Genomic DNA, 20,792 nt, shown 5'->3' with positions numbered 1-20,792 from the left:
TTTTTTTTTTTTTTTTTTTTTTTTTTTTTTTTTTTTTTTTTTTTTTTTTTACCTGGTTTGAAAAGGGGAGGATAGCGTGGAAGTAATAGGCTATTTAAGTGAACACTTAAAGTTTGACAGAACCACTTGAATGGCCTGCTGTGAGAGGTGACTATCCAAATCTAAAATGACGAAAACAACCTTTCTCGCTTATGAAACCTCCATAGTACCCCTGCTTCGTGTTGGTTAAATCTTATTTCAGTTTCTAAATATCTATATTTGTTTTATTTTTCTCCTTATTATATTAAATGGTTAATATTTGTTTGTTTTTTTTAATAATATATAATTTCATGTGTTCTTAGTCCTTTTATGGAAGTTTGCATCTCATCTCTGAATTTGGCCATTTATTTTTTTAACTAATTTAATTTCTACTTAATTTTTTTAAATTGATAAATATATTTTGTCACTATTTAGCTTATCAATCAATATTTGTTAGGGAAAAAATTGATATAAAATTTAAATGGTTACAAATTAAAAAGTATTATGTACTAAGTTTTTAATTCGACAGGCTTTATAAATTAATTATAATTAAGTTATAAAATAATAATAGTTAGAGAGACAATTAAACCTCTTTAAAGAAAAGGGAAAAGCGAGCAAATTGAACCTCTCCTGTAAATCAGAGAATTTCCTTTGGTTGTCCAGAATAAGACATCGATCTTAGACTTTTTCTTTAATCACAATAAAGATGTCTATTAAGGGTGTTCTCGTAATAACACAACGATGCTGATTTTCACTTTTAATAATGCATGGAATGTGATGTATATGTTACTTTTAGTTCGACTTTTTTCTAAATTCAAGTTTTCATTTTGGATGTAGATAGAAATTTGCCTTTAAATTTCTGGAATTTCTCCCCGTAAATAGATTTGAGTTACCTTCCACCAAAGACGATCAAAATTTTCTTAATAATTGTGTGGTACCTAATCACTTTTATTGAGCATAACATATTTTTTTATGAAGTCGCAATTTTTTTGGATAAATAGATATCAATATATTTTTGTGCTAAAAAACATGCATATGTTATGTTACTAAGATTATATATTCCAAAACATGTGCTTATTCATGTATGTATTGTCGAATGACACGTTAAAATGAAAACATTCCGTCAAATAAATAAAATAATAATAATTTGTGAACGAAGAGGAACCATTGTTCATTTTTTTTAAAAAAATCTAGTTTTATTTTACTAGAATGTTCTTGAAGATTTTTTATAACCTAAAATAAATCATGTTACAAAAGCTTTTTATTTTTTTCGAACCATTTTTTCTTTATTTTTTAAAAGAGGAATATTGGTTAGGTACTAATCTCTAAAAAAACTCATTTCAAGTTTTAACAAGTATATTGCTTAGAGATGGTTATAAACCTAAAACCCAATTATCTAAAACCAGAATGCTTATTTAACGCCCAGAAAAATAAGAAAGCACTAAATGGAACATTGAAAGAACATGATGAAAGAAACAGTGTAGTGATCCAAATTTGTTAATGTCATAGTCTAGGACGATAAAGTGAACTGACCCATATTTTTGGTAAGAAACAAGTTCCAAAAAAATTTCTTTGACCACGTTTTTCATTTTTTTTAAAAGAAACCATTGGTCATTTTCGTCATTTTAAAGGAGTACCATAAGTGATAGTTATAAATCATAAATCCCAAAAAATTAAAATACTTAAATATACGACTTTAACACAAAACATAAAAAGTAAAAAAACAAAAACAAGAAACCACTAAACAAATTATTGACATCAAGCGGTAAAAAAACTAAGTTACAATGAAAATTTGTCTATTCCATGGATCAAATATATCAAAACTTTAACATCTTCACTAACATCTTCACTAACATTTTCAAAAGTTTTTCTCAGCCAAAATCTTTTCATTTTAAAAGGGAAATTATTGGTCACTTTTCACATTTTTAATGGGGTATCATTTACCATTCTTCATCATTTCAAATGAGTACTATCTAATGGCCATTTTCTTTCATTTTTAAAAGGATACCATAGCTAATTCTAAAAACTTTTCTTGTTTTAATATCTTTCTCAAGGATTATTCTAAAACTTAAAAGCCAAAATATTTTAAACCAAAAAACTTAGATATAGGACCTTAACAATAAAAAAAAAAAAAAAAAAAAAAAAAAAAAAAAAAAAAACCAAGAATTAATGAGCTTTTTAAAGATGGTCATAATATATCTGAAAATGATCAATGCCCCTGATAAAATGACAAAAATATCGTCCAAGGTAAAAAAAATGGTGTGTATTTTACTGAATGTGTCAAATTTATCAAAATTTAACATCTTCACTGTTAATCAGAAAAAGTTGAATCCAAATGTTTTAAAATAAGACTATTGGAAAGACTACTAAACAATCAAGTCATGGATCAAATAAGAAAATAAACAAACAAGTCGTGGGTCAAGTTGGAAATAAAACACAAATCATGGGTCAAAGGTCAAATAAGAAATTAAACAAAAGTCATGGGTCAAATTGGAGATTAAACAATCAAGTCATGGGCCAAATTGAAAAACTAAACACAAGTAGGTCAAAAACCGATGAAAACTACCCATTTTTTCAGAAACCAAACAAAATAATAATAATAATAAATAAATAATAAAAAACATAAAAGGGCTTTAATTTAAAGTTCTCAGGTCACTGTATTTATTTATTTATTATTATTATTATTATTATTATTATTGTGTTTTTTTTTTTGGGGGGAGGGGGGGAAAGTGTAAGATATCATATCGGTTGGGAAGGGGAGGAGAACAAAACATTCTTTATACGGGTATGAAAACCTCTCCCTATCAAACACGTTTTAAAAACTTAAGTAGAAGCTTGAAAATGAAAGTCCAAAGAGGATAATATTTACTAGCGGTGAGCTTGGGCCATTACATTATATAAGAGTCAGACACCAGTCAATGTGCCAGCAAGGATGCTGGACACCGAAAGAGGGTGGATTGAGGGATCCCACATCGATTGGAGAAGGGAATGAGTGCCAACGAGGACACTGAGCCCCGAAGAGAGGTGGATTGTGAGATCCCACATCGGTTGGGGGAGGAGAACAAAATATTTTTTATAAAGGTGTGAAAACCTCTCCCTAGCAGACGTATTTTAAAACCTTTCAGAAAATAAAATTCAAAGATAACACTATCTAATGTGGCAATGGGGCGAAAGTTTCTTCTTATCAAGGTTACTAGCTATTTTTATGCTAGCTGTAAAATGTCGTACGATGCGAAAAAACTAAAAACACTCGGTACCCAATTCTGTCATATTCAATAATGTTGAAAAGCTCACAGAGCTATTTTCACGGTAATCATTATTGCCGTTTTCCTATCAACCATTTAAATGCATGACCTACCGTCTGAGTTCTGATTTAAAATTCACAAGAGACAAATATCAAAACTGAAAATCTAACATTCATGAATTAAAAGTATGCGTAGTGAGTTCTTACTCGAGTTTCACCTCTCTCTTTGGAGGATCCAAGTCCAAATACGTATATGGCTCCGTTGGTTCCTCCCTGCAAAACGAAATCACATGATCCCCATAACATATGAGAGTAGCATTTTATTAACATTATTATCAACGCCAAATGAATTTTCTCCAACTTCCTTAGTTTATCAGGCTAAAAACGTAGGAATAGTATCCAATTTATGAGATAACTAAAAGGAAAGTTCTGATGATGGAAAATAAAACAATCATTTCTTGATCAAATTCACGTGCCTCATCAGTTATCACTACTATGCTTAACGTGTCATTTCTATTCTCAATTCTACTAAAAACTATTTTCAGAAACTGTTCTTACAAATTTGATGAGTTCAAAACGGTTGAAGACTTTTAGAAGCGACTCCATTAGCTCACAACATTTCAGACATGGCAGGGCATGAATGAAGGATACGAACAGAAAGGGCAAGGTACTCAAGATCAAGATTTCATCTTTATGGGTCTCAATTATCTACACTCAAACCCAGCGGGTGAAAGATTTGATCATTCTTCCAATTCCATAGCGAGGTTTCTTGAAAAGTAAAGCTAAGTCCTCATACTGACGAATGAATGAATCTATCTTGAAAATAAACAAAAGAGAACTGATAAGGTACAATCATACCCAGGTTTCGAACGCATGCATTGCCAAAATAGCTTGAATGGCCCTGGAATAGTCTTAAATGGGTTCCCCTCAAAACAAGCCTACAATAAGAACAAAACAATAATCAGTGTCATCCAGGATATTCCACCACCTTCACACACCCTCCACCAAAAAAAATAAAAAGAATCAAAAACTTGAAGAGGGTACATTTCATTGGAATATAATCTATTGTTGGGGTCATTCTTGTACATGCAAGATAACCTCACTGAACTGGAATGTACCTAGGTTGAGAAATTCAAAAAAAAAAAAAAAAAAAAGTTTTATCACACTTCCTCTTTCTTCTTTCTCAACTTCTTTAAACCGAAATAAACTATGATTTGGCTACAGAAATGCAAGCCGAAATAAATAAACTATGCTTTATTCCATAACGTTATTAACCGGAGGAAGAACCTTATTTTTTATATTGATCAAGCCTTGTGAATGAGAGTGCAATTACCTATGAGCTTATCTCTTTCATGGGAGGCTATTCTCCTCTAAGCAGGGTTCCAGATTCATGTCTACTGGGTTAGACCATTAAAGTGGCAGTGGCGCTCTAGCTCAACAAAAATTGATAAGACATATCATACTTAGAAGAGGAACCTAGTGCTGCATTTTCTTATATGGGTTCAACTTTGATGGTTTTTCAGCTCAAGTCTGCAAAAAAGGAAGTGAAACATTTCTGATTTTGTCGAGTGTTCCAAATGTTAATTGTTATGGGAATTGCTAGTGTTACAATTAGCTTTTTATGAAACTTCTAAAGTATTGTCACCAGAAGAGACAATATTGTATATATTACTGTTACCAAGCCAACCAATCAGCTTAACCACTTGTGTCAATGACATTTTTGCTAAAGCGTTGAAAGAGGGATTGAAAGAAATCATCACTTGCACCAAGTTAGTTACGAAATCAGCTTTTATCTATGGTGGACCAATTGTCAATCGTTATTCTCATAACTAATGAAGTTGTTGGCAAGAAACGGTGACAAGAGAAAGAACTAGTTTCCAAAGTAGATCTTCTAAAAGCTTACTTCTCTTTGATTAGACCAATCCTTGATAAACCCTATTATTCCGTTAAAAATTATTTCCTCTTATTCTCCACAAAACAAAGCTAAAAGTGATGAATCTTCTAAACCTAGTCAAGCCTTTTGCATTGTCATCTGGTTTTCCAATCAATCTTCCTAAAAGAGCGGTTTTGGAATTAACTTGTATTCTAGTGGAGAATTGAGATTGTGGATCTGCAGGGATGCAAAAGGCGTGTTTCCCTTTTAAAATAGTTAGTTCTCTTCTTATGAGGTAAACCTATGTGCATTGAATCTTTGTTTGTAGTCAAGTTCTTGAGAATAGTAGGGAACTAACGCTCACAAGTCAAGCTGGCTAAGGTGTTTTAGCAAGACAAGGCTCTTGTCTTGCCAAAACACCGTTACAACGGGAAAAAATGATGAACATGAGGAAATATAACAATTGACAAAGGAAAAAGTAAAGAATTTCAATAAATATTTTCCTCGTGAGAGCTATTGTTTTTTTCTTTTTTTCTCCAGAACCTCCAACAATAAATAATTGAAGACAGATAAATATTGAAAAATTACAGCCGATTCAAAACTCAAAAGTATTCGACATAGTAACTTACTTGGCAATACGACAGACTATTGTAGCAACGATGAATTAAATGCTAATGAAATTCCAGAGAACATTATAGTTTTAGTTATTGAATATCCGATCTAAACCATACATGAAATCCTTAACTCTATAATCATCTTTTACATTTCCATGCACTACAAAAAACGAAAACCAAACGCTAGTATTGGAGGTCATATTCTCCAACCAAATACATTTGTGTACTTTCCTGTTGGAGGTGAAAGCACATGCGTGAGGCGAACGGGAGTTCTAATTTCTCCTTTTCTTCCAGAATATATAACTAATTGTAGGAAGACCTAAGAGGAACATTGCGTTGAAAGCTTTACTTTGAAGAATAAAATTCATAGAGTGTTCGAATGACAAAACAAAATCCAACAGAATAACTATTTCCAGTCATCGCACACGTTTCGATCTCCTTGGCCATTTGCTTCGTCCAAAGATTTAACAAGTAAACCTCACTGCTATCTAAAATACTGCAATTATCTTTCCGGAAATTTGCTGTCAACATAAACGAGATGCTCTTATGCTCCTAGTTCCTAAGAGCCATAATTTCTAAGATACTAGTCGCTAAATCCATCCTGCTTCCGACTTCTCAAATTTACTCCCAAACTTATCAACGATACCATGTACAACCAAAACCCCCAGAAAAAACACATAATAATCCAAATCCATCAGGAAACTGAACATCGAAGACAATGCTTCATTATCGACTCAAACGATCGTTGAAATAAATCGCATCCTACCTAACAACAAACTCCGGAATCACTTCGATATTCATTTCTCAAATTAGTTCATTAGAAACAAATCGAAATCGGAATAAACAAGAAATTAAAGAGCAAGAAGAAGACAAGATGAAATTATGTGGAAAAAGAAGCAAGCAATGCTGATGAACGCAGAAACTACGAAGAAATGGAAGTTTACTTGAATGACATCCTCCGCTCTGTCGTTGCATCTGTGAGCCTTAGGCTGGCGATCCTCGCCCTCAGGCATCCCCCATGGACTTTCTCTCCTTTTCACAGGCCTTGGCTCGCTCATCTTCTCTCTCGGACAGGAAATTATGAGCAGTGCACACCGGCGAGGGAAATATATACTCGATTCGGTTTCAGACTCTTCGCAGTAATGCCTACGAGGCGATGCTGTTTCACAGGCATCAAATTCCACTTTGCTGCGAACTTGCGCAAACGACGTCGTCTTAGGTTTTCAAATTGATTTAAAATTATGTTTACGAGTATTAAACCTTCGTCTTTATTTCATTCATCTATTAAATTTATTAAAAAAAATAATAATAAAAGTCTATATGAACCCTAAAAAAATTTTAAAATTATTATTATTATTAATTTTGTTATAATTGATAATGCCCTTGTGTATTGTTATCTTTGTTGTTTAATCATGTAAAATGTTTTCAGTACTTAGCTGAGTCTCACGGTTATATTTATCCAAAACATGTTTGCAGTTATGTCTCAGATGTCTCGATCATGTTAGTTCAGTCCGTGTTGTTCATGGCCGCATGTCCACTCTAAATCCATTTTACTTGCTTTCACATTAGATAGTTTTGTACTATTCTTGTTGTGTTAATACACGGGTTTATGACCAGTCACTAAAATCATGTCTATATCCATTATGGCTAAAATACTCCATAATATATTATAGCTAGATGTGATTACTTGTCAATTCTTCCTACTTAGGTTATATGCACAAAGTTGTGATTATTGTTTATTTTCTTTTAGCTTATAACATTGTTTTCTTAAAAATTGTTTTCAACTTATTTCATTGTTGGCGTTCTCTAAACCATTTCTCTCAAACGTGAACCGAGTCTCAAGCATACACTAATATTGTCTGCAAAATATGAATTTTACATGACTAACTTGTTCGCTGGGTTATAACAAGTACTACATACTCGTGGATTCACTGTCGATAGTGACACTAAGTACATCAAGGTGAAGTCATGGACAATGTCGAGCCTAATATAAACTAGCTAAGTACAAACATTCTCATGTAACCAATCTTATTGTACGGTTAACAATGACACATTACATGTCACCTATTGGTACAGAGTATAAAAAACATGTTGAAAATTTTCTAACAACTCTCTATGAGACTCGTGGTTCACACAAGTGGCACAATCTTACACAATTTGCCTCGACATCAATTCCAGCTTAAGTTGGGTAAAAAAAAAATGGTGACGATAGGTTGAAAAGTGATTGTCCAATGGTCATCGATACTCGGTTGAATTATTTGTTTTCGAGTGCTAATTAATGGTCAGCCTATTTAGGCATTTTTGCATCTATAATTACAATCTATTAATTTATATCATTAATAAATGTCTTTCAATAGTTATAATAAAAATGGTATATTGTTAGTATATAATAAGAGTGGTATATCTGTCATATGGAAAAAAACATGTTAGGCTTAATATTTAAGACAAGAGTGCTATGAACATGTAGGATTTACCTTGTCCACATTGCAGCCACGTGGATCACGTGGAATTTATTTATGTCAATGGTTTCATTATTTAAGTAGAGTAAAGGAGATAAATCACCGATTATTATCTTAACCATGGATGGTTCCATTTTGACTCAACCATGGTTAAGCTCAATAAATAAAATAAAATAAAAGCCACTTACATTTAAAAAAAGAAAAAAAATTCAACTATAAGAATAGCCTTGAAAATTGAGCAGCCCAGCCCAAGATCCGATCAATTGCTCTGCTCAGAGACTCTGAGCTGTGGAACCATGGGCGCTCTTCTCAAGCTCGTTGACGCTCTACTGTTCCTTGCCTTTCTCCTACTTGCAGTTGTAGTGCCTTTAATCGATTTCCAGGAGGTATTCCCTAAAAGCTTTTATCCTGATTTTGTAATCGATCTCAAGAGCTGGTACGTCGCCCAATCGGGGGATTATTTAATGGTCGAGGCTCCACATTTCGTCGTTGGCCTTATTTGGTTCGAGCTTCTTTTTCAATGGCCTCTCTTGTTTCTCAATCTCTATGCCTTCTTGAGCTCCAAGGCTTGGTTCAACACCACTTGCTTGATCTATGGCGTTTCTCTCGTGTCTTCCATGGTATTTTTCTGTTCCTGTTCGGATTAATTTGGTTTGAGTGATGGAATTTGTTCTTAGCCTGTTGATTTTATCTTTGTTTGATTGAATGTATCTATTTTAGGTTAGGATTGAGTAGGGAGATGATTTTGGATATGTTTAAGCATTTGGCGGAGTGGACGAAGAATTAGTGGAGTTAATAGTGAGGAACCTTGGACAAATTTGAAGTTAGTAGAGTTTATTCCACTCTTGTAGAGATTCAATAGACATAACTTGGTTGTTATTCAGCTTTTCTAGAACATTTTTAGAAGAATGTCATTTCTAGATTCTTGATAAATGTAGTTGATGATGCTGATAGAAGTTTTGGTTTCTTTTTTTTATTTTAAGTTCAATAATATGGAGACCAGGATTCAATCCAGTAATCTCTTGGTCGACGGTATGTGTTAGGAATCACAAATCTCCACAATGATATGATATTGTCCACTTTGAGTATAAGCTCTCGTGACTTTGTTTTTTGTCTTCCCAAAAGGTCTCGTAGCAATAAAGATGTATTCCTATCTTATAAATCCCTCCTATTGAACAAAGTACATCATAGAGCCTCCCCTGAGCCCTATGGAGCCCTGGAACAACCTCCCCTTATCGAAGCTTGACTCCTTCTCTGGAGCCTCAAACAAATTACACCCTTTGTTCGACACTTGAGTCACTTTTGACTACACCTTAGAGATTCTCAACTTCTTTGTTTGACATTTGAGGATTCTATTGACATGACTAAGTTAAATGGCATGGGCTCTGATACCCTGTTAGAAACCACGAAGCTCCACAATGGTATGATATTGTCCATGTTGAGCATAAACTCTCGTGGTTTTGCTTTTGGTTTTCCCAAAAGGACTCGTACCAATGTAGATGTATTCTTTACTTATAAACCCATGATCAACCCATTAATTAGCCGATGTGGATTCTTGTCCCAATAGTATGTGCTTTAACTAGCTGAATAATGCTCGGGTTGACCTAATAGAAGTGATAGTTAGGTGGGATAGCTTTGTATGATGTTTTTTTTTCATAAGCTAGTATTAAACTAGCTTGGGAACTGCATTCTTGTCAATAAACTAAGGATTCAACATCAGGCTTTTGGCTTTTAATGGTGCATTTGAGATAGTTTCAAACATTTGGGATATATTCTGCCTAACTGCAAGATTAAAAAGGATTTTTCTGCTTCGTTTGTTAACCTTCTTGCAGAGATCCGCTAGTTTCTATATCATTTCTTTCAGAGAAATTTTACTTGTATTGAATCACATTATCTGGCTGTGTAATTTCAGTCTGCTACGATGGGTGAAGTGGTTGGATCAAACCGGGCATCTAATACTCTGTTGACAATCTACTGGCCCTTCATGGGTTTGGGAGTGTTGGCCATGCTACGCGGGCTCGTGCCATGCTCGAGCAAGGCTACGATCAACGGACCCAGACCATCAAATGGCAGGAAAAAGAGGGCTTGAAGTGCCATCCTAGATCGCCAATCGTCTGTCCCGACTGAGTGTATCACATTGTCGGACTGAGGATGTTGGTTCTTTAGGTAATGGTGCAACTCTCTCTTTTAACCTTCCAGTAGTCTTTCATTGTATGAGTGGTAATGGTTTGAATGAGCTTGAATTTTTAGTTTGATCCAATTCTTCAAGGCTCATTTGGTTGAAATATTTGATCGTTTTAAGAATAAAATTGAGTTAAGCCGAATCAAATTACATGAATGGTATTAATCCATTTTTTAGCATTCGAATCAAGATTTTACCATGGCTAAATTTTAGAGACGGAAGAACGAAAGCTTTATGAATCGCTTTTGTAACAGGATAACCATCGTCGAAAACCATCTTTACATTGGATGGTTTGGTGTTTTGATAATCCTTACTTTATTGACCGCAACATTGGTATTATGTATTTATCTTTGTCTTCTTCGTCTTTGTCTTCATCGCTACTCCTCTACTTGATATTGATGATTTAAAATTAAAAATGTTCAAAACTATTAAAAGATTTTGGGTCCTCTAGTAAACTTCTTACTCAGGGTAATCTTAGCAAGGAAGATTTTGGGCCCAAACGAGAAAGGAACGAGCATTTTCAAGGACTAACTTGCTTCCCATTACTCAACGAGGGAAATTAGTCGCACATAATTAAGGGAGCCATTATAAGGTGATTAAAACTCGAGAAATGGGGAGCTGCTTGACTATAAAGGAGAGAGGATTGAAAGCTTACCTAATCGTAAATGGTATGTCACTCTTCCAAATAGAGAAGAATTTATACTTAATCTAACTTGTTTTCACGTCAATAAATTCTACATTTTTTTACTCGCCGTTAATGATTCTTTAAAACAGACTCGCCGTTAATGATTCTTTAAGACAGTCCCTAGTCATGTCTTTCTCAAACATGAAGAAACACAAATAGGCTGTATAACAACGTGAGGACACAAATAGGATGTATAAGAACGTGAGGGACAAGGTCTAGAGAGCTCTTCATGCTTGGAAAGACGCAAGTTATTTTAGTTGGGAGGCAAGAAAGTACTCATCATATTTATAGCACAAGCTATCCTTGACTATACATTGAGCTACTTTGCCCTCCCTCGAACATTTATGATGATATTAATCCGACGTGAGCTCGGTTCTGGTGGGGCCAAAAATGCACTGGAAAGTTAGCATGTTTTAAGAGACCCATATAGTTTAGACATTTCATGTAACGACTCTAGCCCACTACTACTAGATATTGTCCTCTTTTAGCTTTTTCTTTGGGACTTCTTCTCGAGGTTTCAAAATGCTTCTTTTAGGAAGAGATTTTCATACCCTTTTATGGAATGAAATCCTCCTTGGAGGCCCAGTGTCATGTTTCGTTCCCTTCTCTAACCAATGTGGGATCTCACAATCCACTCTCGAAGGCCCAGTGTCATACCCTTATGTGGAATGCTTTGTTCCCCACTCCAACCAATGTGGGATCTCACAATCCATCTTCCTTGAAGCCCAATGTCATACCCTAATATGGAATGTTTCGTTCCCCTCTCCATCCAATGTGGGATCTCACAATCCACCTTCCTTGGAGGCTTAATGCGCTCGCTGACACACCGTTTGGTGTCTGACTTTGATATCATATGTAACAACCATAGTCCACCGCTAGTTGTTCTCTATGGGCTTTTCTTTCTGGGTTTCCCCTAAAGGTTTTAGAACACATCTATTAGGGAGACGTTTACACACCTTTATAAGAAATGTTTCATTCTCTCACCAACCGACGATGAATCTCACATTCAAGATGATGATTTTCTTGAAGGTCGTACCAAAAATGCCCCCTCTCGTTAACTCAGAAAAGTATAATTTAGCACAGAGAGTCCATCGCAAATGGGTTCAGGGGAAAACTTGGAAACAATAGCATATCATAATAGACACTAAACACAAATCCTTCAATAAATGGCCGTCGTACCACATTATAGAAGACTTTAAAGGAAGAAGAGTTGATCACTTAATAATCCAACGGCTGAAAATATGTACACATTTTTAAATAAATAATTAATAAAAATATTTCAAGTAAATTAGAGAAAGACATTCAATAGCGTCGAAACTATCCAACGCGATTGCGTCACAACTAAACACAAAAGCCAACGTTGACCCAATTTTCCGCATTTGACTCGGTCAAAAAAACCGCCAATTCAAGCGCGTGTCTCTCACGAAAAAACGACAACGAAAACATTTAATCAAACTGACAACGACGGTCAAATCGACGGCCAGCAGCCAGCCAGTGAGAAAAACAAGGGCCACGATCGCAACAACTTTCCTTTGCATTCGATAACGTCACAACAAAGTCAGCCCACGTCATCACCCGGGCCCACTACTACATCCACGTGTCAGATTGCTTGGGAATTTAGACTTTATCAAAGACTCGGTTAACTGAAGGAAGAACTCCTCCCTTCATTCTGCTATGCGTTTTCTTGGACTTGAATTCAGTGACGACGCGGTCAAAAAGGTTACATTATTTTAATATTATTTATTTTTGTATTAATAAATATTAAACTAATAATCGAATTAATTAAGTCATTAATATTTATTTTTGGTGAATTGTTGAATAAATATGATGGGAATATTTTAATGGGCAGTTAGCTAGAGGAACAAACCCACGGAGACCAATAAATAAAAATGCCACGTGGGAAAATAAATTTAAGAATTTTGTATATTTCTGTTAATTTTTTAATTATTAAAAATATTGGAAAATTTTAGTGTTGAATAAGGTGGCGTGATTGAAGGTGTGTCCCCCATTTGTCAAATCAGAAAACTCGTGAATAGTGTAAAGTCTTCTTGATTTGACATTTTACACCAAAATTCAATTTTTTATTATTATTTTTATAAATATTATAAGTAATTTCAAGTCAACTTGCATGGTCCCACGTGGACCTTCAATTCGATAATTCCTTCTCAATTTGGATTTGCTTATTTATTATTATTATTATTTTAAATAGTTTTGCCAAAAACAAAAGTCAACTTGTTCTAGGACAAAAAAAATATATTTATACATTATAACAACATGTTATAATTGGGTTTGGGTTTGCGTACCATCTTAGTACAGAATAACTTCGATATGACATTCTAAATTCATCGTTAATAGATATTGTCTGTTTTAGTTTATTATGTATTGTCGTTAATATCACGATTTTAAAACCCGCTTGCGAGAGAGAGGTTTTCACACCCTTTTTAGAAATGTTTCATTCTCCTCTCTAACTGACGTGGGGTCTCACAATCTTCTTCGCTAGCACACTACCTGGTGTCTGACTTTAATACCATTTATAACAGTCCGAACTCACCGCTAACAAATATTGTATGCTTTGGCCCGTTACGTATCATCCTCAGCTTCATGGTTTCTACATTCTTATAAACAATTTTTCGTTACCGTCTCCAACCAATATAAAATCTAGCTAACTGCCCTTGCAATATTTATCGGAATGGTGGAACTAGCTGAAGTGATGGCATTTCTTGCACCACTAAGACCTTTAAAGCTGTCGATATGAAAAATTAATGAATAAAAAAATAATAACAATAAATGTTTATAAATTGTCAACCTAATTACCATTACACGTTGAATACATGCAAGATGAAGAACTCTTGTTGCATTGCATGGAGCTTAATTTTTTTTTTTTTTTGTTTATTTTATTTTTAAAAATAAAATATTTTAATAAATATGGAGAACCACCAAACTATCATTTAGATTTAGATAAAACATTTAATTAGAGAAGTTAATCATATTTTCAAAACTTTTGAAAGATAAAAAAAAAATTAATGAAAGTAATAAAAAAAATTAAGTTATATATATATATATATAACAAATATATATTGACTATAACTTATTTCAATTTTTTAACCACATATACATTAATAACTTTTTTTTAGTTATTAACCATATATATAGGAAATATTTGTTTATAAATTAAACTATTATTAAATTTATATGATTAAGTTTTAAAATACATTAATTATCAATTTAAACCTCAATTTAGCTCCCATAAATTAGAAAACGACCATCTATATATATATATATATATATTTATTATTATTATTATTATTATTATTATTATTATTATTTTAAGAATGCATTGGGTATAAAATGGCTCGATGCTTATTATAATTGTCTAAGTCCACTGCTAACTGTTGTGAACTTTTCCTTTTTATGCTTTCCCTCACGTTCACTCCTTCCAGATATGGATCTTATGGGTCTTTCCCTTTTAGGCTTCCTCTCAAGATTTTAAAACGCATGTTCTTTTGTGGTTTTCCCTCAAAGTGCCTATTTAGGTTTTTCCTTCCGGGTTTTTTCTCAACATTTTAACACTAGTCCGCCCAGTGTGGCTCTGATATCATTTGTATGAGCCCAAATCCACCATTAGTAAATATTGTTCTCTTTAGGATTTTTCTTTCGGGCTTCTGTTCAAGGTTTGAAAACGCGTTTGTTAGGAACAGGTTTCCACACCCTTATAAAGAATGTTTCGTTCCCCTCTTCAACAAATGTGGGATCTCACACTGATACTCGATTTTTAACTCTATGATCCATATGACATAAGACGTTCCATAAGTTTTGTTTTTAAAATCTATGAAATCGAGAGATACTAATATTTCAAAACTGTGCTCACATCGACCTAACTTATAAGCTTTTTGATGGTTTTTCGTTCGAGAAAGTACCAATTTTCTCTCATAAATCATAAAAACAACCAAATTCTTTAAATCCCAATTCTCCATTAGTATAGTTTGATAATATCAAATCTCCATTGGTTTAATACCCAAAAACCTTAATAAAGATTAGCAGTGTCTCCTTCGTTTATTACAACCATCCATTCACAAGAACCACCTGAAAATATTGTAATTAGTTATTATGGCTCAAACACTAAAATTATTTTTTAAATTAAAAAAAATAATTAAAAATCTAAATTATGAACAAAAATTAAAAACAGATGAAAACGCATGCATCCAAAAGTTATGGTATCTTATGCAATAAATGGAATGTTAATTAAATTCCCTTTTTATTTGTGAGAGATCATTTTTTTTTCCTGTAATTTTATTTCCTAATTAGGGTTTGTGATAAACATTGCAAACAAACTTTAATAAAATATGAATTTATTTTTATAAATAATTGACTTTTTTTAAGACAATAATTAGGCAGAAATTGGAATGTTAAAAAGTTTCCAAATAATAAATAAAATAAAATTTTTATTAGGGCGTTGTTTGGTAGCCGTCATTCATTGCACTCAAGCTCTCTCCTAGGGCACAATTATAAATTATTTATTTTTTTTAAAAAAATTTAAAATAAAATTAAAAAAAATATTTTATTTTTCGTTAATATATGTGTGTGTGAAGAGAAATTGCAATTACGCCTCCTCCAGCCACCATTAAATGCCATCCCACCCTCTCAATACGCTCTGCAATTACTCTTCTCCCCCACTTTTTTCCCTCTCCACACCCACCTTCTTCTTCTTCCTCTTCTTCTCTTTTCCTTTCCTCACTATGTCCACTTCAAGAATTCCATATCTTTAAACCCAAAGAAAAACCCAAAAAAACCCAAAAAAAACCCAAAAAAACCCTTTTTTTTCTTCTTCATTTTGAAGTTGTTTCTTGAAAAAATTGGGATTTGGGCAATTGGGGGTATGATTTGATCTGGGATTTTTGTTTTTTGATTTGGGTTTTGCTTAATTTTTTTAAAGAAAGAAAGCACAGAGAGAAAGAGGGAATTGTCTGTGAAAAAAAACCCCCTTTTTCAATTTTCAAAGAAATGCAGTTTTTTGTGTAACTTTAAGTAATTTTGTACTGTTCTTCAACTAAAAAGTTGGAAAATGCCAGCCGGAATGATGATTCCAGCCAGAAACGCGCCGTCGATGATCGGACGAAATGGGAATGTCGGTGTTTTTGGCTCTCCAGCGAGCCTTGTTCTTGGTCAGGTCAGTGTTGAATTTCCAGTGTTCTTCAATCAAATGTGTTTGATTTTGTGTTTGGTGGGTAATGTCTTAATTACCCTTATAAGTTTTTAAAACCGGTTTACTAGTAAGCTTTGAAGAAGAAGTAGTGTCGATTCCTTATAAAAAATGCTTCATTCTCATCTATTCACAATATCTACCAACGGTGCGTTTAGGTCGATACAAAGATAAAAATCGATTAATTTGTTATAATAAGAAATGCATAATTGTGCAGGCAAATATGATGGAAGGGGCGCAGCTACATGCATTAGACATGCCACAAAGCGGTTTGCCAGACAGCGATTATGGGCTGATGAAAGAAGCAGAGGACTTCGACAGTGCCACTAAATCAAGCAGCGAGAACCACGAGGTTGGCTCTGGTGATGACCAAGACCACCGCCAACGCTCCAAGAAGAAGCGTTACCACCGCCACACTCAGCACCAGATTCAACAAATGGAAGCGTAAGCTAACCCACTTCCCTTAAAATGCCTCAATTTTGTTTCGCGTCTACTAATTAAATGGTTGATCATTATAAGTAAAGAGTACATCAACATTAGTACGAGGTCTTTTGAGTAAAAGAAAAGTAAAGTCACTAGAGCTTATGCTCAAAGTGAATAATATCGATTTCTAACCAATTTTGTTACCAATAACTTGAAAATTTGGTGAAATTTTTGGTGGGTGTAGGTTCTTTCGTCTTCACTGATATGGATACCTTTTGGGCAAACGAAAAGTAAAGTCACGAAAACTTATGCTCGAAGTGAAAGTGAATATAATCATATTAGTACGAAGTGTCGTGATTCTAACAAATTTTTTACCAATAGCTTGAAAATTTGGTGAAATTTTTTATGGGTGTAGATTCTTTATCTCTATTGGTACTAGATTTTTTGGAGAGTCGTGAATAATATCATACTATTATAGAGAGTTGTAATGTAATTTAGTGAAATTTTTGGTGGAGTAGGTTCTTTAAGGAGTGTCCTCACCCAGATGACAAGCAAAGGAAGGAGCTGAGTAGGGAGCTGGGTTTAGAGCCATTGCAAGTCAAATTTTGGTTCCAAAACAAGCGAACTCAGATGAAGGTAATTTCAAAAATGGTTTCTTTTTCATTGAATTATAAAAAATTTATGCTTATATTTACTCTCTTCAGACTCATCACGAGCGACATGAAAACACTCACCTCCGAACACAAAACGAAAAGCTTAGAGCCGATAATATGAGATATCGAGAAGCGCTCAATAACGCGACGTGCCCCAATTGTGGAGGTCCGACCGCCATCGGAGAAATGTCGTTTGATGAACATCATCTCAGGCTCGAAAATGCCCGCTTAAGAGAAGAGGTATCAAAATCTTTAGGGTTCTAGTGAATTTCGGATTGGATTATGAATTCTATTAAAATTTTAAATAATTTTTAAACAATTTTTTTTTTTTTTATAAAAAATAAATAAAAGCGTGTAACTCAATTTTTGCATGGTAGATCGATCGCATTTCAGCCATAGCAGCAAAGTACGTAGGAAAGCCAGTTTCAAGCTTCCCTCTTCTTTCCCCATCAATTCCCACACATCCTCTAGAGCTCGGAATGGGCAGCTATGGAGCCGACATGTACGGGGCGGCGGACCTTATGAGGACGATAACCATGCCATCGGAGGCCGACAAGCCGATGATCATCGAGCTGGCGGTTGCAGCCATGGAGGAACTAATCCGAATGGCTCAAATGGGCGAGCCCTTGTGGATGACAGCCCTTGATGGCTCAACCACACTGCTTAACCCAGATGAATATGTCCGAACCTTCCCTAGAGGAATCGGACCGAAACCCGCTGGGTTTAGCACCGAAGCGTCTCGAGCCACCGCCGTCGTCATCATGAACCATATCAGCCTCGTGGAGATGCTCATGGACGTGGTAACCCTAATAATCCTTCTTAATAACTGAAAATTGAACGGAATTTGGTCTCTCCGGTAACATTCCGGTGTTGTTTGTTCCTCAGAATCAGTGGTCGGCCGTATTCACTGGGATTGTCTCGAGGGCTACGACATTGGAGATTCTGTCCACCGGCGTTGCCGGTAACTACGACGGAGCATTACAAGTGGTATGTCCCACAATTCCCAACAAAAATATATTTTTACAATTTTTTTCCAATTTGTTAATAAAATATTTTATCTGTATGTTTCTCATTCTTGACAACGGTTCATTCAGATGGCATCAGAATTGCAAGTGCCATCGCCGCTTGTTCCGACTCGGGAGAGCTATTTTGTGAGGTACTGTAAGCAACATGGCGAGGGAACATGGGCTGTGGTGGACGTGTCGTTGGATAATTTGCGCCCTGCTCCTGCGCTTCGATGTAGAAGAAGGCCTTCCGGCTGTTTGATCCAAGAAATGCCTCATGGCTATTCTAAGGTAATTTTAAAACATGAATTTAAAGGTTTGATGTTATTTAGGTGAGGTGGTTTGAGGATAAATGGAAGTTTTTTTTTTAGTTTAAAACATGGGTTTATAAGAATTTTGATCCCTAGTCTCTTTGTTAAGATTATGGGTTTATGTCGGCTGAATTATGTTTGAATTAATATAGGTTACGTGGGTTGAGCATGTTGAGGTGGATGATCGAGGGATCCATAGTTTGTACAATCAACTTGTTAGATCTGGTCATGCGTTCGGGGCAAAGCGTTGGATCGCCATATTGGATCGTCAATGTGAACGTCTTGCTAGTGCCATGACAACGAGTATTCCGAACGGTGATGCGGGTGGTAATTTGATTTTCTATTTCTCTCCACTCAGTTATATAAAATTTTCTTAAATCAAAGTTTTTTTTAATAACCATTTGAAATTCAACTTTATAAATATTTTTTTCCAAATTTTTTTATTTTGTTATCTATTTTTTTTATATATATGTTTTAGAAAATCAAAGCTAAATTTAATGAATTAAAAGTATTTTCAGTATAAAAATGATGAAAAAATAAAATGTTTAGGCCTAAAATTATCTTGTAAAAATTGATATCAGTGATAATGAATCAAGAAGGAAGAAAGAGCATGATGAAGCTAGCAGAGAGAATGGTGATGAGCTTTTGCGGCGGAGTGAGCGCATCGACTGCGTACACGTGGACAACACTGTCGGGAACTGGAGCCGATGATGTCAGAGTTATGACACGTAAGAGCATAGACGATCCCGGCAGACCACCTGGCATTGTCCTCAGCGCCGCCACTTCCTTTTGGTTGCCTGTTCCTCCTAAGAGAGTCTTCGACTTTCTCAGAGATGAAAATTCTCGTAACGAGGTATGTACATGTTTACGATCAATTAGGGTTTGTTATGTTTCTAAATCGGCAAGTTTTATGATGACTATCGATAGTTGACCTAGTCGGTCGAAACCCTAATTTTATATAAGTTCACTCGTGTGTTTATTGAAATGAATTGAGATTGTGCTCATATTACGATATGCTCGTATATACTACAGTGGGATATTCTATCGAACGGTGGAGTTGTGCAAGAAATGGCCCACATCGCCAATGGCCGTGACACGGGTAACTCGGTCTCATTGCTACGAGTAAATGTAAGTTCTCCTTATAAATTAACATCTTATTCGAATCATATATTTTACTTAAAAAATTTTGTTGTAAAATTTAGAGTCCAAATTCAAGTCAAAGCAACATGTTGATATTACAAGAGAACATCACCGATCAAACTGCCGCATTTGTGATCTACGCTCCGGTGGACATTGTGGCCATCAACGTGGTGCTAAACGGTGGCGATCCCGATTACGTCGCCCTTCTCCCCTCTGGATTTGCCATTCTTCCCGATGGAACCGCCGCGTCCAACGACGGGGCTAACAACATCATGGAACATGGCTCGGGCGGGTCGCTCTTAACCGTTGCATTCCAGATCTTGGTCGACTCGATTCCGACAGCTAAACTATCACTTGGGTCGGTAGCAACGGTTAACAACCTCATTGCTTGTACTGTGGAGAGGATTAGAGCCTCTCTGTCGTGTGAGAATCCATGAATTTGCAGAGAAGAAATTGAGTGGAAGAAGTCAAGAACGCACCTCTTAATGAAGAAATAAGGGTCCTTTCATGGTGGGGTTCGGGTATTGACTTTGTCCATTAGAGTGTTTCTTCATTACCCAAGTTTGCTTCTTTTCATAAGAATTTACCTTTCTTAAATGAAGTAATTATGTATTCTCTTGCATATGTGTATGTATTTTGACTTTCATTCTTAATTCGAATGGATGTTTCATATAAAATGAGGTTAATTATAATCGTTCAAAATCAAGATCGTGTCTGTTCTAATTGATAGAACTAAACTAGGGTTCTCGAGAGAAAATTTTACAATCACGAGTTAGAGAATTTTGTATTGAAATCGGTGATTCTTAATATCTAGTGGACCATATGATTCGATAATCCGATCAACACAACCTACTCAAGGTTGAGTTGGGTTGGAAAATCAAAATTTTGGGTTTGGCTTGCAGGTTGATATTTCTTTGATTTGGTTAACTCGACCATCAAAACCAACCCAAAATAGGGTTACAACTCAACACAAACCTCACGTGAGG

General features: G+C 34.9%; 3 protein-coding genes and 1 long non-coding RNA gene across 4 annotated transcripts in view; 3 read left to right on the top strand and 1 right to left on the bottom strand.

Moving 5' to 3' along the window:
• Positions 1 to 3,253, top strand: part of LOC111486227 — a 5,595-nt gene extending 2,342 nt beyond the window's left edge. Inside the window, exon 2 of the long non-coding RNA XR_002718827.1 lies at positions 3,100 to 3,253. This is a non-coding gene — a long non-coding RNA (uncharacterized LOC111486227). The remainder of the gene's footprint in view (positions 1 to 3,099) is intronic.
• On the bottom strand, positions 3,254 to 6,908 carry LOC111486214. Its single transcript, XM_023133262.1, has 3 exons — positions 6,694 to 6,908; positions 4,121 to 4,200; positions 3,254 to 3,535 (listed from the first exon to the last, which is right to left on the bottom strand). Exons 1-3 carry the CDS (start codon positions 6,805 to 6,807, stop codon positions 3,466 to 3,468), a joined length of 264 nt encoding a protein of 87 aa, XP_022989030.1. The 5' UTR covers positions 6,808 to 6,908; the 3' UTR covers positions 3,254 to 3,465.
• Positions 6,909 to 8,434: 1,526 nt separating this feature from the next.
• LOC111486176 (sigma intracellular receptor 2-like) lies at positions 8,435 to 10,546 on the top strand. Its single transcript, XM_023133208.1, has 2 exons — positions 8,435 to 8,828; positions 10,121 to 10,546. The coding sequence occupies exons 1-2, from the start codon at positions 8,505 to 8,507 to the stop codon at positions 10,295 to 10,297; spliced, it is 501 nt and encodes a 166-aa protein (XP_022988976.1). The 5' UTR covers positions 8,435 to 8,504; the 3' UTR covers positions 10,298 to 10,546.
• Positions 10,547 to 15,683: 5,137 nt separating this feature from the next.
• Positions 15,684 to 20,478, top strand: LOC111485948 (homeobox-leucine zipper protein HDG2-like). Its single transcript, XM_023132925.1, has 11 exons — positions 15,684 to 16,242; positions 16,493 to 16,719; positions 17,217 to 17,334; positions 17,403 to 17,591; positions 17,729 to 18,151; positions 18,237 to 18,338; positions 18,446 to 18,646; positions 18,819 to 18,993; positions 19,248 to 19,519; positions 19,699 to 19,794; positions 19,869 to 20,478. The coding sequence occupies exons 1-11, from the start codon at positions 16,138 to 16,140 to the stop codon at positions 20,241 to 20,243; spliced, it is 2,283 nt and encodes a 760-aa protein (XP_022988693.1). The 5' UTR covers positions 15,684 to 16,137; the 3' UTR covers positions 20,244 to 20,478.
• The last annotated feature ends 314 nt before the right edge of the window (positions 20,479 to 20,792 follow it).

This window comes from Cucurbita maxima, unplaced genomic scaffold (genome assembly GCF_002738345.1).
Source record: "Cucurbita maxima cultivar Rimu unplaced genomic scaffold, Cmax_1.0 Cma_Scf00011, whole genome shotgun sequence".
Classification (NCBI taxonomy): Eukaryota; Viridiplantae; Streptophyta; class Magnoliopsida; order Cucurbitales; family Cucurbitaceae; genus Cucurbita; species Cucurbita maxima.
Note: the sequence above shows the minus strand (reverse complement) of the source record. Positions and strands in the feature narration are given on the sequence as shown.